The following is a 19,442-nucleotide window of genomic DNA, read 5'->3' on the forward strand; positions in this document are numbered from 1 at the left end:
TTTGTGGTCATTGAAGACGCGTACATCATTTTCGAGTGCCAACTCTAAGCGCCCACATCAATTCAGCAACAGCATAGTAACGTTATAGCCTTTATGTATTTGCTGCATTTTTGCATCATCATTATACTTAGACTGCCACAACTATTTGGGCAGATGCAGCAGTTTTGGCCTGTATTATATTTGATAATAACTGTACTGATTATATTTTTGGATGGCTAGAAATGAGGTCACACTATGTGCAACTCCAATAATCGCAATTATGCCTTTAATATATGACATGCTAAAGGAACAATGCTATTTAATGAATTATAATACTTATAATGTTGAGATTTGTACTCCAACCACATTTTCCTTTCTTCTTTTCTTCTCATCTGCCCAGAGAAAAAAAGCAAAAAATTTTAGATATCCGGAAAAATGTGAAGGATGCAATTGTGGTAAGCAAGCTTTACATATAAATATTGCATGCACTTTAATTCATTAACTCTCAACAGTTGAGTCTGGTTAGTGTCCTGCTTTAATGCCTATGTTATCATTTTCCAGACAATAATATCTGCAATGAGCACCTTAACGCCTCCTGTGTCAATCGCTAACCCGTCCAATCAACCTAGAGCAGAGTACATCAAAAGTATAGCTCCACTCTCAGACTTTGACTACACAGAGGTAAGACACCTAATCTAAACCTGTTATAGACATAAAACGTCACATCATTGGACAGAAACCTGGGATTATTATGTTCAAAGGTTGATTAGAAACTAAGTAGTTCTGCATGCGTGTTTTATTACAGTTGTGGTGCTCGGTTTACCTATTAAATGCAGTCAAAGGTTTAGACATGTACTGTAGCATCACTCTGCCAGTAATTCAGATACTTCCTTTGTCAATGTCTGCTCATGGGAGTTAGATAGAGGTAAAGTTGGTTTTATATTCGCACATTCAGACTTTCCCCTTAATAATATAATTTGATAAATGTATTATTTGCAAACTCTAAATGGCGAAATCATATTAGCAGCAAATGACTATCAAAGTACAAAATTGTTAACAGTCAAATAATAAGTGTTATTGTTGTTTCAAGTCATACTTGCATGCTAATTCCGATCGAATATTCAAAGTAACATGGTAAACAATATAGAGACTTCTAAATGAACCAATGTGCGAATATAAAACCAACTTTACCTCTATGAGTTGATGTAGTTATTGTCACTCTGTGATATTTCTCATTTGGGTAATGTTTTTTTAGTATTTGGTTGGATTACACTAACTAAAGCTGGACTTACACTCTGCAACCTTTAACAATCTTTAACAATTGTGACTTGTCAGACTGTGATCCCCATGTCACACTGTAAGGTCTCTGTTGTTGTAATGTCAGATGCATGATGATCAAGACACATCAAAAATGAACACATGCAAGAAGACTTATCCAGAGTTTGACTACTTCAATGGTACAGCAAACTTAAAGATGTGTTAGTTTTGGTCATAACATTCCATAATAATACAACCAGATAATTCATTTGACGTTCTCGAGTCATCCTCAAGTTTGACAGTCATCATAAGAGAAGTCATATCACATTGCAGCAATTGTTTTTAAGCTTTTGACACTGCCAGACTTGTATTGGAATGTCAAACCAACTGTCAAAGAACACTGGTTTTAATATAACCGGTTAATAATAACTGGTTAATAATAACTTGTAGGATTTCAAAACTTTGTCTCAGATAACCATATCATGGCCAAAATTGCAGTGTGAGCCAGGCTTTAGGCAGCTTAACTAAAGTTGATTAGTTAAGTTTGTTAGATTAATTAAGTTTATAAATAATTCTTTTAAATCGGGTGAATTACAATTATTTCATTTTATCCTGTTGAACCTTTTTAACAATTGTCACAACATACATTCCCATTAATTGGTATCAATAAATTAGAAAATAAACGAGGTAATACTTGTCTTGGATGGACATGCATGGATTAGCATCTGTTAAGCATTATTTACCAGGGCGTCACAGTGGGTAGCATGATCGCCTCACAGCAAGAAGGTCGCTGGTTTTTTGGGTCAGTTGGGATTTCTGTGTGGAGTTTGCATGTTCTCCCCGTGCTCGTGTGGGTTTGTTCCGGGTGCTCCGGTTTCCCCCACAGTCCAAAGACATGCGCTATAGGTGAATTGATTAAAGCTAAATTGGTTGTAGTGTATGTGCGTGAAAGGGTGTGTACGGGTGTTTCCCAGTGTTGTGTTGCAGCTGGAAGGGCATCCGCTGCGTAAAACATATGCTGGATAAGTTGGTGATTTATTCCGCTGATTAATAAAGGGACTATGGCGAAAAGAAAATGTATGAATGAATAAGCATCACTTAATGTTTGTTATTGTTAACTAAACCTATATTAATGTGTTATTAATACATTAGTGACCAGAAACCAACAGTGAATATTGAATATTATTCAGCATTATATAATCTTGGTTAATGTTAACTTACTGTTATTCTAATGGACCTCTTTACATTAACTGCCTAATTAAATGTGTACTTACAAATACACCAATGTATTTATTTCTTCATGGATTAGATCAGGGGTTCTCAACTGCTTTGGCCATGGGACCCACATTTTTACATGATCATCAAGCCGCGACCCAAATTTTTAGGAACTACAATACAATTTTAGCAATTATAATTCATTTGTATTTATTTGTTAACATACACAAGTAGTGACAGATAAATCATAAGACATGTATCAAATTACAGAGTAAAAGTGACAAATACTGTAAACACTGGTTAGGGTAAGGAAAGTTTCAGTTACAATGAACTAAACTGTTAATAAAACATGTTGTTTTAGTTTCTAAATGTCATTTAATTTAGAAGGTTTCATGCTTTCTTGTGAGAGCACCTTACTACTTATGACACACTGAGGCTTTAAGTCGTTTTTGCCATCAATATATGTTAATCCACACTTTACATATTCGGGGTCGTACTTGCGATTTGACTTATTTGTTGCTATAATTAAATGAAATTTCATATGTTAAACATTACAGTTATTGTGCACACATTTCAATATAAACGTCAAAATAAGTAAAAAAAACTTTTAAAAATTAACTTTTGTTATTTTTTTTACCACACACTCCACGACCCACTGAAAATGTTCCCGCGACCCAAGAGTGGCCCAACAGTTGAGAAACACTGGTTTAGATAACACAACTTGGATAATCATAACTATGGATAACACTTATTCAGCAACACTAAATCTGATGTGTAAACAAAACGCATATTAATCTGTCAAGTGATGCATTAGTTAACGCATTAGTTTAATGTGTTAGTTAGCATGAACAAATGTTAATAACACATTAGATAATGTTAAAAGCGTACACTACAATTAGGTTCATAATTCCATTAACACATGCTTTGTTTGAGTTTACAATCATGAATAGGGTACCGGTTTTGGAGTGTTAAAGTATAAAAAAAAAAGCAACTTAAACTTGCATGTTATTTGTGCTTGTTTACTATTTATTAACATGATTTATCATTAACAAAGCATTTGCTTATAGAATTATGAACCTTATTGTAGTGTACACTACTTCAACATTATCTAATATGTTACTAACATTTGTTCATTATTTTCATTCATTCATTTTCTTGTCGGCTTAGTCCCTTTATAAATCCGGGGTCACCACAGTGGAATGAACCGCCAACTTATCCAGCACATTTTTACGCAGCGGATGCCCGTACAGCTCTGGGAAACATACACACTCATACACTACAGACAATTTAGCCTACCCAATTCACCTGTACCGCATGTCTTTGGACTCCGGAGCACCCGGAGGAAACCCACGCAACTACCTACTGCGCCACTGCATCGTCCTGTTTATTATTTATTCATGTTAACTATTTAACTTATTAAGCATTAACTAAATTGTAATTTACACATCCTCCCCCAGTTTCACAAACAAGGTTTAAGGCTAATCAAGAATAAATTGCATGTTTGAGCTGTCTCAACTCAAAATACTTTGCTGTGAGATGTCCTAAAATACGTCAGTGTCCTTTTTTGTCTCCAGGTGCACACCAGTAATATATTTTTCAAAGGCCATTTTAATAAATGTGGCTTAAATAGCCTAATTTAACTACAGTCTAGTCCTGGCTTCATCTGAGCCCTGTTTGTGAAACTGGGCCTGTATATTTATTTAGTATAGGATTTAGCATTACTGAACACATGTGCTATTCATTGTTAAGTGCTGTTTTTTAATCCATCAACACATTTATTAGTGTATGTTTAAGTAAGCATGAACTAACTAGGCTGTTAGTGTAAAGAGGTGCATTAAAATATGTTGAAATTAACAATAGTCATTTCTCACCATTAGTTGATGTTAAGTAATGTATTAACACATTAATTTATTCAGTTAACATTAACAACGATTAAGTAATGCTTAACACATGTGTTGTTCAGTCATGTTAACTAATGCATGAACTATTAACTATTACACCTTTATTGAAAAGCGTTATCAAAAATGGTAACTTGAAGGGTCTTAAACTGCCCATTTTTTTGTACTGTTTTCTGTGGTCTGCTTATAAAATTATCTAGATTTTTACATCACACAACACATCACTTGAATAGTCATGGCAGATTGTAGACTTGGAAAAAAAAAAGCCTACTAGTATAATGATTAGCTAACGTTTTGCTTATGTAAAAAGGTTTAAATTTCGAAAAGACAGTTGTCTACCTAATGAAGCAAGCTTTTGGATCGAAGTTTGACGCTTTACATTTGTCAAAAGCCCCTTTCACACAGTGATACCGGTAAATATCCGGAAAATTTACAGAACGACTTTACCGGTATTTACAAACAAACGCTGTTCACACAGGCGAGGACGTTACGGAATTTTTCCGGAAAAGAGCATTCACACATCCATTCCAAAATACCGGTAAATTCTGACATCATTCACCACAAATGAGCTTTAAACGGCTGCGCTTGTATTTGTAAACATTTGACTAAATTACAAACTCTGTGGATGATCAGTATTGTGAACAACTTTCGCAGGATCACTTTCGCATGTCGAGATGTTCATAATATGTGCGTGTGCAGGTGCTCGCAGGCTGTTTCACAGGCACACGCAAAGCTTGAAGGTAAACAAACAACGGCTTGTCATAAGCATCTCATGGATAATTATTTACACAGTTGGCATTAAGAAGAACATATAAACGTTATCTGACTAACTTCTAGCAGCTAAAAGTGTCTGGAAAAATATTCAAAGGCTTTTATTCTCATAAACCGCGCGGACGTAAATGCGTCTGACTGTTCTGATTGGCTAAAGCAGACGTCTCACGTCAGCACATTCTAGATGTGAACGCGCTCTTTCCGGCAATCTTCCTTCTGCATTCACACAGCGCAGCATTCCGGCAAATTGCCGGTAATGTTACAACTTCTCTTTCCGGAAAATAGCCAGAACGAATTTACCGGTATTTTCAAAAAGGACCTGTTCACACATACAACCTTTCCGGAAAATTGCCGGTAATTTTCCGGAAAGGTCTGTATGTGTGAAAGGGGCTAAAGATGCATGCATTTCTTTGATTTAGGTTAAAAAGGCATAAATACTCAGTTCTAGGAGTGTAACTGTACTTATTCATACAACATCGGTTTGGTACAGGACTTAACTCAATATGGTATACATTGCATGTATTGAAAATCAACAGTTTTGACAGATATTTCATTGCAGAATTGTTTCACTCATTCATCCAAGTTGAAAATGGCTTGTTTTTCTTTATTACCGAAAGCTCTATATCTGTTCCTATTGCCCATCCCTTATGTGAATGTATTTGTATACGATTTAAAGGAGAATTCATTTCTGCTTAAACTTTTATATTTTGTTAATTTCTTTAGAGAATTGTTTTGTTTGAGAACATCCAGTGCTGAATTGTTTATGTTTTCAATATTATCCTATGTTAGTAAATTAATATGCTTTAAAATTAGGTTAATTAAAAGAAAAAGTCTTTTTCGTGTGGTGTGGAGTTCCAAAAATAAAGTTCATCCACTCTTTCCTAATGCTGCGATCAGAATGAAGGAAATGCAAATACTGTTTTTATACAACTTGGTGCTACACAGTGGCTTGTTGTCTTATGAGACCGTTTTTGCTTAGACCCGTGTTTGCATCTCATGCCATTTACTCGGTGTGAAAGCTTGGGTGGGGCTAAACAGGATAATGTGGAAGTAGAGTTTGATCTTTTACTGAGATGCTGTTTAGTATCACTATTAATACAGAATAATGACATATTCTTCAACCTTTCATTTTAGCAGATTGGTTTTAATATAAGCTGTTAAAAACTTTTGGGCTATAAAGAAAAGGTTTTATTTCAAATTTTTTTATAGGACAATGACATCTTTTACATAAAGCCAGCAGGGGGTGCTGACCCTGATTTTAGGATGCTTTCACATCTGTAGTTCGCTTCATTTGGTCCGGACCAAGCGCAATAAATGATACATTGTTGCATCTTCTGCTGTCTTTGGGTCGTTTTCACATCACACTGCTGGCTTTGGTCCGAACCAGTTGAAACGAACCAAAATGCAGTCATCTGACAAAATCCACATCTCTAATTGGCCAGATGTTGTTGAACATATTTCCTAAACAGCTTATTGATTGGTCACAATTCACGTGCGGGAAAATTCCAGTGAACTCCCGCAGGTAAACAAAACCTTTTACTCTGGAGGGACGACTGCGCTGGCTGATTGTATCCCTGCTTTAGACAAACTATACATTACGAAAATGAAGCGCGGCTGCAGCTGGAAAACAGTGTTTAATGCATCGCTCGTCACTTCAGGAGGAGCCGTAAATTAATTTAGCTAAACTGCAACATGGTCATCTTGCGGAAATATTACCAACGATCCATAATGTAATGTTTTCCCCTCTCTCTCTCTCTCTCTCTGTTGGTAAAGCGCTGTCAACAAATATTTTTCCCCCGTATCCCATAATGCACAGCGCATCAGCCTACGGCAGCTGAATTAGTCCAAAACGTGCAGTACTTTTTGCGGTTGGACCTGTTTTAGTACGATCATATTCTCACCACAAACGAACCGCTCCAGGGTTCGTTTGAAAGTGTACCGAGACCACCTCTTCAAGCAGGTCTCGGTACGCTTATTTGGTCCGCTTTTAATGCGTACTCGAGTAAGATTGCTGCATTCTCACCTGCCCAAACGAACCGTACCAAAAGGGGAAACGAACTCCAGTGCGATTCAATCAAACTAAATAAGGCAGGTGTGAAAGCACCCTTACTGTATGTGTTCCCTAATGCCCTAGTATAGATAGAGTAGGTGTGGGAATAAAAGTCGATGCATCGTCAGTGGCGCCTGCAGCTGTACGGCTGTACACACTGTGCGTACCTACCATGAGAGGGCTGGAATTAATGCGGCTTTTTATTTATTTATTTGTGACATCATTTGAATTGATTATTTAAAGCACTGCTGAAAGACTTTTTTTTTCTGCCGCGCATCAAATAAAGACACGCTTAACATCATCGATGTCCACAATACATCCTATATCCATGAAACACGAACATGCAGACTCAACGAGGAAATAACTGCACTTCAGTCAAGCCAGATGGCTTGTTTTGTAATTTAATCCCTGAAGGACGGTTACGGCGTGTTGTGATGTCGGCCGTCACCGAAGAAAGTCAAATCTTTCTTTCCTTTTTTGACTTTTGTTTCAAAGCTTTAGTGGCACTGTAGCTGTCCAAGGTACTGTTGTACGAGTTATATTATAGCCCATATATGCACCAATAAACAAGTCAAATTAATGAATAAATAAAATAAATGTGGATTCTTAAATGTCAGTATTGTTTTTATTCAAAAATAAATAAATAATAATAATAAAATGTTTTATAAAAAATAAAATGAGCAATTTTCACAATTTTTTAGGATTCATTAAATAAAAGTTGGACGTTTACGGGGCCATGTAACATGTTTTTGTATTTTTTATTTTATTTTTTCTCTGCGATCTTTAATATATACTGGGTAGCTACGCAAAATATTTTCTTAAATGCCAAGCAGGAATTTGTCTATAACTTTAATTATGAAGACAATAAAATATTAAAAATAACAAAAATAAAATGGTAAAAATACAGAGATAAAAAGGGCAGAACTTTGCTAAATTCTAAAACAATATTTGTTTTTATTTCACTTGATGCATTCGATATTTAATGTATGAATACTGAGATAACAGCCATAGGAAGGGGGCGGGGCGGTGCTGGATTTGTGCGTACCTTGGAATAAAATCCTGCAGTTGCCCCTGTGCATCGTGACTGTTTCTCCTAACGATTCTGGAACAATTCTCATATGTTCAGAATCTATTTTGTATTCAAATTAGGTGGCACAAGCTCTAAACAGAAACAAGTGCTGATAGGTGCACATAGGTGTACTGCAGAATTTGCTTAATTTGGACATCATTGGACAATTACAGGCTCAGTGCTTCTGATCAGGGGTGCGGCCGCGCTGCACTACTCGTCCTTTGTGCCAGCAGTTTTATAGTCACTAAAGGAGGTGGACAGGATCGTGCATTACAGCACACTCCAATATGAGTCAAATCTCAAAGTTTGTGCTCTGGAAACAGAGGTCATGAAGGAAAGTGAACCAGGCCTAATTGTACAATGTTACAAACCAATGAAGCATTACTATGTTTTAAAGCTAGCTTTATTCTTTAAGCTGAATACAGGTGTCTCGCAAAATGACTAGTACAATATTATTTACTGTCATCATGGCAAAGACAAAAGTAATGAGTTATTAAAACAATTACATATAAAATCTTCATTCAATCATTTTCCTTCGGCTTAGTCTCTGATTTATCAGAGGTCGCCACAGCGAAATGAACCGCCAACTATTCCAGCATATGTTTTACACAGCGGATGCCCTTTCAGCTGCAACCCAGTACTGGGAAAATATATAATGTTCTCTCTCTATTTAAAATACTTAGGGAAATATTTTAAATAATTAGAATTCCATAAGAGAGCTAATGATTTTCAACTTTTTTCCTTAAAATTTTCTTAATGTTGTAAACAAAACAAAAAAAATGATGCTGCCTTTTTTGAAAAATGAATATGATGACCATGTAATTGGATTTTTTTTTAATATATTTTATTTTAATTTAAAAAACATTCATTTTTAATTTCTTTAATAATTTTTTTTAATTTTAAAATATAAAATGTATTTTTTTGCTTTACATTGTTGTAGAATGCCTTTTTAGTTTCACCTAATTTTAAAATGTGTACTGGGAAATTTACATTGCTAAAATAACTTAAATGAATTGTTTATTTCCTGTTGTCCAAAAAGAAAATGAATAATAAATATATATTTTTGTGAGGTGACCATTGTTTAGTGTAGTCACCTGATTATTACCATTTCACAAAAGCTAATCTACAGAAAACTCATGAAATCACATTTTTAATGGTTAAACCAATTAAATAAATTCATGTAATATTTACATTCTAAAAACGTCAAAAACAACATCAAATCTGAACAGTGGATTAATTGACTGTAGTGTTGCATGATGCCAACATTTTGACTTCAGTACGATACCTAAATTAAATATCTTGATACCGATACTAAACCGATACTACACCATACTTTTTTTTTCTTTAAAAATATTATTTATTAACAAACACTCACTGTTGGCTGTCAGCTGAAACGGAGTAGAACCATTTTTTAAAAAGTAAAAAAGTAAAAAATACAGAAATAAAAATTATTTTGTCAGCAATGCAGCAAGCTGTTTTAACATACATAAAAGAGTTGTAGATTGTTTAAGAAAACTTGACAAAAGTGCACAAAACTTTTTTTGGTCTGTTTCTCAAAGAACCGAGAGATGTTGCTTGGTCCTCACTGTTTATAACACCATGATCCTTCCATATTCATATATGATTACATATTTATATATTAGTATATTAATCAGGCTATATAAATATTAGATTTTATTTAGCATATTTATGCATGCGTGATATTTTTTATATATTTGAAATCCAAACATTAATTCATAACACGTTCTGTGTAGTTTAAATATGTGATCTGCTGTTCAGCTACTGTGTTCACTTTTGGCTTGACTGAACTTTAAGGAATGCTGTTTTGTTTTCTGCTGGTTAACACAAAGCAGTACATGCATCTATTTATCATCAATATAATGAGGAAAAGCGAATGATCAAGCTCATAAATGCTGTTTGACAAATTCATACGTTATTTATCAATCTCGATTTTCGAGTCATTTCCATGATTCGGTTTAGTTGTGTCGTGTCGGAGTTCACTCTATCACGCAGCAGAACAGAGAAGAGCAGATTGTCATTCGTAAGGCACAGGCTTGCTGATATTTGTGTGCTTGCCCTGACTGTCAGCAAATTCTAAATTTCACTTTGGGAATCAGCTGTCCACAAGCTGAGCTGTGAGGGGGTTCAATGCATTATTCTGGGAACCATAATAATATTATTGTATCTATAACAGTCTTTCCTTTTCACCCATAGCTGGTGTGTGGCTTCAGAGTTTCTTTCATTCATTCATTCATTCATTCATTCATTCATTCATTCATTCAGGAGAAACATATTTTATTCTCATGTTCATTTCTCAGATTTATTTGTTAGTTTCTCATACTTTCTCAACAATACCTTTTTTTGCTGAGTTGTTGCATCTTTTTTTGTTGAATTGTTGTGAACTGAAGGTGTTTTGATGACCTACTTACAGCTTCTTTTAAAAGTGACTCACCTTGCTTCCCTTTTTATAGTATACTACTTTCATGAGCATCTTGCAAATAGTATTTTCCTGCAAAACTGGAGAGGCTGTTGTTCCTGATCATCTCGTAGTAATTTTAATAGAAAGGTTGGTTGGTTGAACACATCAAATAAGACTAAATCTAATGGTTTCAGGGTTTTCTCTGATTCTCAAGCGCTGCATAATATTATGCTGCCTGGTGCAATCGTAGGGAGTTCCTTAACTATGCCAGAATGAGAGTATAGTTTCTGGTAATAATCGCCTAAAATCATTAGTCATTCATCATCGTCATTTTTTATTTTCTATTTGTTTTATTACAAAAAACTAACTACAGAAGACTCTGGAAAGTAAATAGGAAAAATATTAAATAGGAAAGTTATTAAAATTCTTTTTTTTTTTTAATGAAATGCTTATTGTCAAATCTGTTTCAACTCATTATGTAGGCTAAGCTAAAAGTGACCACGCCAGAACAAGAAATTGGCGGAATGGGTTAAAAATGGTTCAAGTCAGCTGTTTGACATTAGGAGACTTGTAAAATGAGCCTTTTTCAAAAAACGTGCAATGTTTCTTATGATATATTACATTTCCCTAGAGAAGTGCTATTTTATTAGCAGTTTTTAAAAACTATTTTAGTATGATCATTACGTAAAGAACAGGTTATAGATGTAACATTTATACTTTAAAACACTACGAGTGACTGAAAACCTTGCATATATTTGTATATATTTGCTATTGTAATTTTCTTATCTCTTAATTGCTCATCTCTGCCTGTCATTTATTTTTATTTTCAACTCTCTGCTCTGAGGCACTAGATTCACCTTTGGACTCGTTCTAGCCAATAGAATAATGGCACTTACTGGCGAGGTGGGTATATAAACCAATAAGGCCCCATCTGATTTGTGCATGTAACACAAATGCTTGGCACATAAAATTTAATTGACTATTATCATGATAACAATACTAGTGGCTGACTGATGAGGGTTTTCTGAAGGCTGATACTGATATCTTCCAAAGTAGGGTAGCCAATGATGGATATTTGGGCAATATGTTAAAACTGAATTTAAAATGATTTGAAAATTGATTAATAAAATAAATGTCTAAACATACAAATACAATAAGCACACACATAAATGATAAGACTGTTAATAATAATGATGAAATATCATATACCAGTTCCAAGTTTTTGTTGCTAAAAAAATTAGTGAAGTGAAATGAGGCACCAGTTGATTAAAATACTGCTAGTAAAGTTACATACTGGCATTTTTTCTCTTATTTTTTTGTGATTTTGAGCGTTTACATATTCTATAAGAATTTTTTTCCTTTTGATGATAGATTTAATTTTGTAACATAATTAATCATGTTACCTTGCAAGCAGACCTACTGCTTTTTACTGCCTCCGCAACGTGTCACCACAGAAACTGCACACGTTTTCACGTGATTTCCAGATTTATCTTGTTGAAAAAAAACTAATGTGTCTTGTCTTTTGTACGAGTGTCATTTTCTCAAGCATGTGAGCCACATCTGACAAATGTCAACAACAACTTTCTCTTTCACACCTCTTTTAAAATATTTGCGCATTACAAATGCACTCTGCGTCCTCCGTGACCCAATCAAAACAGTTCTGTGACCAACTGCTTTAAAAGACAACGTGTTTTTCACAAATAAATACATATTTAATTAAAAATATTATTAAAAAGTTATTAGTGCAACCAGAAGTGCATTCTGAATTCGAGGAAGTTTGAAAACCCGATCACGTGGGATACAATACTCATTTTAGTCGATCTCACTGCTGGATCTGACTAAGTTTGCAAGGTTTGTGAAATGAAATGTCCGTTAATCATTCAAAGATTTGCTTAAATTATATACATGAGTATTCGCTGAATGCAGATATCAAACAAGAAAGTATCATTTGCCTTTCTTGCTAATTAAAGCAATCATTATAATATGTACACATTTGAATTATTTTAAGCAGTTTTATTTGACGTATACTTTTCTTCATATCAGGCAGAACTGTCAGACTACAGCCAGAGTGGGAGAACATAAATAAACAAAAGATTCACTGTTATTTACACTGCCACACAATCAGAATAAAAGTCCCACAAAAAAATGCCAAATATCGACCAAAAAATTGGCCTTGGCGATATATTGGTCGACTACTAAACAATACAGGGTTCCCATGGGTAGGCCCACATAAAACCTGCGCGCGCAGATTTTCCGCAGAATTTCGCAGATTTCTGCAGTTTTTTTAGCCCATTATAAATTCTGTTTATTTACTTGAGTAAATGTGTAAATCGGAATTTATTCAGTTTTTATTCAGTAATTTATTACTTTTTTTAAAAATATATTAAAGTGTAAGTCATGATACTCCGCTGGATACTCCCAAAATAATTCCACAGAAATCCCCAGATTTTTACCAAAATTCTTTGCAGAAATATCAAAAAAACGTCCGCAGATTCCATCTAGCCCTACCCATGTGTCATGGAATTTCTGGAATATTATGGATGAAGTCTATTTCAGTCATTGAAAGTCTGGGAATTGTTATATTTTCGGTTTGTAATCAAGCTAAAACGATTTTCTCTGATATATTATGCAGTATGCCAGCCAAGCAGCAAGTTTGTGTGTGTGTGTTAATTTGGGTGTTTAGGCGAGGATCGAGTTATGTATGTGCATGTGTTAAAGTATGTGCGTGTGTATGCAATATGCATGCATCAAGTTTATATGCATATGCGCAAGTTTCATATATGTTTTAAACATTCAATAGCATAGGTTTATATGCGAGTAATTTATAGGTGTATATGCACGTGTTAAGCACAGTTTAATTTAGTTCCTACACGGCGCCGCGAGCCATCTCTTTGCTTCATAGCCTTCTCTTCTGATACCGCTGATGTCTGTGTCAGGAAGGTGGATGGTGGTGAGGCGACGGGTTGGCTTAAACGTTTATGATGCCTCATCTTCTGTCATAGCTTCTAACTCAGTATATTCTATCGCGTGGAACACATTTGATGTGTCCCTGATGCTAGTCGGCCCTCTCCCGCACATTTAGCAGAGCACCGAAACTATAAGTTTATCGGAACTTAAAAAGCCGAACCATTTCCGCACCACTGCATTAATCTTTCCTCTCTCATCAACTAATTCGTCTGCATTCGCACTCGTGGAAGCTTGTTCATTCACATCTGTATTCAGGGCACACTTCAGGGCAAACTTTCTGCGACAGAGCTAACCAACTGCTGTGCTGCTGAGCGCTGGCAGCGTGTGTGATGTCACTTGCATGATGACGTACATCATGCTGTTTCTGATGGCTAAACACTGATCGTCACTCAGTAATCACTAAGCACTGCGTTTTGATATGATTTTGCTTGTATTTGATTATTTTGACCAGTGGGTCTCAAAGTGGAGGTCGGGACCCCCTGAGGGGTCGACGGACAATGAAGGAGGGTTGCCTGGTGATTTCCCAAAATAGATTTATTTTTATTAAACCATAAGAATTACCATATTTTATCCATAACCTATAAGAGAAAATAGTCGTTTATAGTTACTATATTAGCTTATCGTTCTATTGAATTGCAACCCCAGGGGGTAATTACATTATATTAAAGACACTGCAATAGCATTAGATGCAGCAGATACATAAAAAAAATACTCGCGTATACATAAAAAAAAATAAACGAAGAATTGACTTCAGCCTATTGGTGTTTGTGCGCCGTTTCAGGCTAGGTTTCTGAATTTATAAGCACCTCAGAGCATATTGGGGGTCGCGAGTCTCTGGCATTGTCAGAAATCTTATCCATGTGCACCACTGACAGGTCAAATCTGCTCTCTCTCTACTGTGGTGTTGGTGCTGCTGAGAGATTGAGATGCACCGGCCAAAGATTGCAGATAATGTAATGCAAAAATGAATACAATTAATATTGAAGGCGAAAGCTGAATCTCTGACATGTCCAGGAAAAAGAGGATGTATTGTCACCCAAATAATGAGCTGGGTCAGACTATCAAGTAAAAGGCTGTTCTTTTTTATGTGTCCTCACTACTAGGCATGGATTCTGGCTGTATGATAACCTTAGATAAAAATATCACGGTTTCACGATACAACAATATTATGATTACCACTCTAAAATATGTTTTAAATGTCTGGTTAAAAAAAGTTTTTTCTCCTTTGAACGCAGTATATTTTATTTTAAGAAACGTTTAAAAGTTTTTGGAGCAGTAAACATGTCAGGCTAAATAATTCAAATGAATCTTTGACATCTGCTGTCTTCATTTGTTTCAAAAACACAGATTTCTTAACAATTTAAATGGCAATTTTGGATAGCTTTTCTCCAGGAGATACTGAAGAAAATGTACATAAAAAAAATCTTACTTATACCTTAGGATTGGTTTTACAGAATATTTTAAAACCTTGATTTTTCCAAACCGCGGTATACCTTGAAAACAGTTATTGTCCCATGTCTAGTCATCACGCTCTTCTTAAAGCTACTACCAAAGTCAGAAAAGCAGTTCTGTTTCCAGCTTGTCTGTGGGTCTCAGTTTCTTGCGAACACAAATCCGGGCAACCTAGGTAAAGTCTGTGTGGGAAGCGTTGGTGTTGAATTGGGTCGCGCACTGGATGTGCCATGATATGCCATCCATGGCCGAAATGTAGACATTTTCTATGAGGCTCGCACAATGTGCGACATGCCGCCATTCGGTGCCTTGCGTTGATTAGCAACGTATTCAAAACAATGTAAAGACTGCTTGACTTGAAGTAAATAAACCAGTAGAGTAGTGCTGTTGTTGATGGTGTCAGCTGTGCTACAGTCACAATAGATTTCCAGCATAATATACCATAACTTAGTGAGAAGAGCGTGTTGTTTTACTATGGGGTGAAATGGTCGCATTGTCAAGAACTGTTGTTGAAACTTTGTGTCAAATTTCATATTAAACACGATAAATGAACAAAAGATGCAATTAAACATACCTTATGCCTCTTCAGGGTGGACATGAATAAATGTGAAATCTGTAAATCTTGCATTTTTTTGTTCTAAAGCTATTTTGATCATGCCTCATGCTGTGTTGCACGGTAACGCATTTTCAAAATAAAAGTCCCACATACATAGTAAGTGAAATATACACTTAAAATAACCAAGTTAGGAAAATGATCACTACTGTATCACTAGAAAATGTTTGACTTATCAAACACAGCCTGAGGCGTGCATATTGAGGATCTCAGAGCTTTTGTATGATATCAGAGATGCATATGAGTGGTGCGCTCTTTATGGTGGCTGCTCGTCAGTTCCGGAGGAATGATCTAAAGTAGGCATACATGCAAATGCAAAGGGCGTGGCCCATGAGTCTCATCACAGTTTGTCTTGTCCTCCGATTGGCCTGTTGTCCACTGCGGTTTTACACTCATGAAATTTGCATGAAAACGAGGAAACAGTGGTGCCTTAGGCTCACAGTATGCCCATTTCCATATACTGATATTTTATTATTCAACTGTGCCTTGGTATATCCAGATTTTCATTATGGAGCACCTTTAAGTCAATGCAAAGACATGATTAGACATCCTGCAGTGCTACGAGTCAAGCACTTTATACTACAAAAGAATGTGGGAGCAAACATCTAACAAACGGTGCAGTGGAACAGATAGAAAAGCAAGCAGCATACAATCATGAAAAATAATTCATAAATGATGACCGTTTGACATGACCGAAATTAATAAATTGAATACATTTTTTTGAGAGGTTTTGCTGGTACTATGATTTGCGTCGATAAGAAGGTTTTCGCTTAACTCTTAAGGAGTTTTTTCAACGGTAATCCTTGTTTTAGATATATAATGGTAACGGAAAACCTAAGGTATGTTCTGAGTAGGGTTGTAACAATATACCGGTATGACGGTTTACCACGATTTGAACGTGCACGATTATCATACCATGAACAATTGCATATCAACGGTTTTAACCCTTAAAGACCGAGACAGCCGCCCGCGGCTAAAAATAAGTATTGCTCTTAAATGTTTAATAACTTTTGATCCGCTGATCCGATTCATACAATTCAAAGATTGGCATAAAGAAGAGAATCTCAGCTTTCCAGTGCTGTATCACATAACATTCGCTGACTCAGAGGCTCCGGAATCAGTGCGGTTACGTCATCAACATTTGACAACGCTGATTTGACAAAGAAACGCTCGTCACTGTGTCTCCGGACAAATCAGACATGATACATTGATGCATTATCCCTCCTCCATGCCCAGATTGGTTCAAACTCGCTATATCACAACCAATAAGCATAGGTTTCGCTTTTGTTTGTGGACCAAGCTTTTTGAACAACACGGAATGAGAGATAGGCATACATTTATGCGCGGCTAAATAAAACGCAAAAAAAAAAGTTTTGCATGAAATAATTCTCATACTAAGTACTTTTGCATGCACAGCAACGCAGAAACATGACAAAACAGTGACACAGCAAAGACGAACTGCTGCTCTTGCTGTTGTCAAAAGACGCAAATGAAGGTGCAGCTGTTTGTCTGCATTGCAGACAACCATATCCAAATCCATATCCACAGACAACCATATCTATGCTGGCACATAAAACCTAAGGATGTTCCATATTAAATCTAGTTTCGTTATGTAACTATTTATAGTATAGTAAATATTTATATCTATTTTTTTACTGAGGATTTGCACCATGTTTATTTGGACTTTATTTGGACTTTGACACATTATTTATTATTTTCTTATTTTTTTATTTGTTCATTGTAAGTGGTGTTGTTTATAGTAACTGAAAATATATTATTTGGAAAAAGTCAAATTTGCTTCACTGTTCTATTATTTTGTAACATTTGTAACATACCGTATACCGCGAAACCGTCAAACCGTGGTATTGTTTTAGACGATTATCATACCGTGAAAAATTCATACCGTTACAACCCTAGTTCTGAGTGAGGTACATGATGTCACATGCTCCTGTGAAATCTGAAAAAAGAGAAAGTAAGCTCTATACAACCTTCCCCTGATTTAATTCCTATTGTCACTATTCCAGGGCTCGCCACAGCGAAATTATCTGCCCTAGTTGATCTGCACGAGGTTAGACATTTGTTTTACACACACAAGCTCATGTGCAATGGTTTAGATCTTGACTAGAGACCAACATAAGGAAGTTTTATTTTTATGATTTGTGTCATGTATGAAGATTGCACGACTAACATAATACATAATATGGTAAATGAGATATAAGGTGAATAAAATAAATAAATAAAAAACGCTAATTCTGGGAATTACCATCATTTTCATCAAGGTTTCTAGGTAATGTGTCCACAATTTAAGGGCACAAATTAATTATTATTACTGTACTACTACTACTGCTACTACTCATCATAATAATAAATAAATAAAATTGCATGCAGCAATCATTGGGTTTCATCTACATTAAAGGGATCCTTTTTACCACTTTTACAAGATTTAAGATAAGTATTTAGTGTCTCCAGAATATGTCTGTGAAGTTTCAGCTCACAAATACCTATCAGATAATTTATTATAGCCTGCTGAATAAGTTAATTTTGGAGTAAAATTATATTGTAGATTTTTTATTTTTTTGCCTGTGCCTTTAAATGCAAAAGAGCTGGTTCCCCCAGCCCACTGTTCCCAGTGAGTGTGTTTCTCCTGCTGCATCACACAAACAACAGTTAGTGACAAAGAGAGCAATGAAGCAGATGAAGAAGATATTCGGTTTAGAGGTAAAATACTAAGTACGTTTATTTAATGTATTTGTTGTGGAGTTTATTCAAGCCTTTCTGCAACGATGAGTCACACCCAAATTCCGTTACAAAGTTTGCAGTAAACACACACAGATATGTTTAACTTTGCACTGTTTTTTGCACGTCTATTTGCGGTAAATATGACAGGATACAGGTTTATACACTACTATATCTATTAGGCTGCAATACAAAATAAATCAGACTTAGCGTCCACAAATCAGGACTCTTGTTCTGTGTTTGAAGCATCCTCTGATCCATCCGACAGCAATTTTACTGTCTTCTCTTTATTACAAACATGCACTGTTTTAAAAACTCATTCTTGAAGTCACAGAACATTGGATCAGTTCTTTTAATCTCAGTTACTTTGTGGACATGTTTCTACATCTACTACGGAGAAATGATAATATGCTCCCGTCAATCAATTTTGTGGGCAGGGAAAAACACATTTTTGTGTGCGCAGGGAAAACCTCAGATTTTTTTACCTAATCTGAATGAAGTCATAATCATAGTAAACAGAAAATGAAATAAGGCCTGTGGAGTATTCCTATTTTAGTCACATTATTGAAGTGCAGTACAGACATGTAATCACCCTAATCAAACTACTACAATTGTGTAGGACTTTGAGACATTTTGCGAAAGCATAGTCCATGACTGTTTGACACTGCATTCTCTGTACCCACTGCGGCATTACAAGACTGCAGCCACTGGCATCTCCAAGGACACAAGTGCATACACAGCTGCAGACAGCCTGCGTGAACCTAGCACGACTTCAGGACTGAACTGTAGCTGCAGCTGAAATGAAACATGAAGAAACAACTTAATGCCATGATCATATAAATTTAAGTACAGCTACAAACAATATCTTTTTGTAGCATATCAGGAACTTTTAATGTACAATCTAACAGAGTCTATTGTCTAAAGGTCAGCGAGAGGCTATAACTTTAACGTTATCCTTTGAGTTAGGCAAATGCACACACTCTGGTAATTAAAACAAATAGTGGTTACCTTTGCGT

The 19,442-nt window shown here is 35.6% G+C and overlaps 1 protein-coding gene across 1 annotated transcript in view; it reads left to right on the forward strand.

Annotated features, from left to right (window-relative positions):
* gnal (guanine nucleotide binding protein (G protein), alpha activating activity polypeptide, olfactory type) overlaps window positions 1–19,442 on the forward strand; it is a 69,683-nt gene that overhangs the window by 733 nt on the left and 49,508 nt on the right. The window contains 2 exon segments of the mRNA NM_001007339.2: window positions 380–434; window positions 541–660. Coding sequence (NP_001007340.1) covers window positions 380–434; window positions 541–660 — 175 coding nt within the window.

The sequence above is a fragment of the Danio rerio genome, chromosome 24 (genome assembly GCF_052040795.2).
Source record: "Danio rerio strain M-AB ecotype USA chromosome 24, GRCz13ab, whole genome shotgun sequence".
Lineage (NCBI taxonomy): Eukaryota > Metazoa > Chordata > Actinopteri > Cypriniformes > Danionidae > Danio > Danio rerio.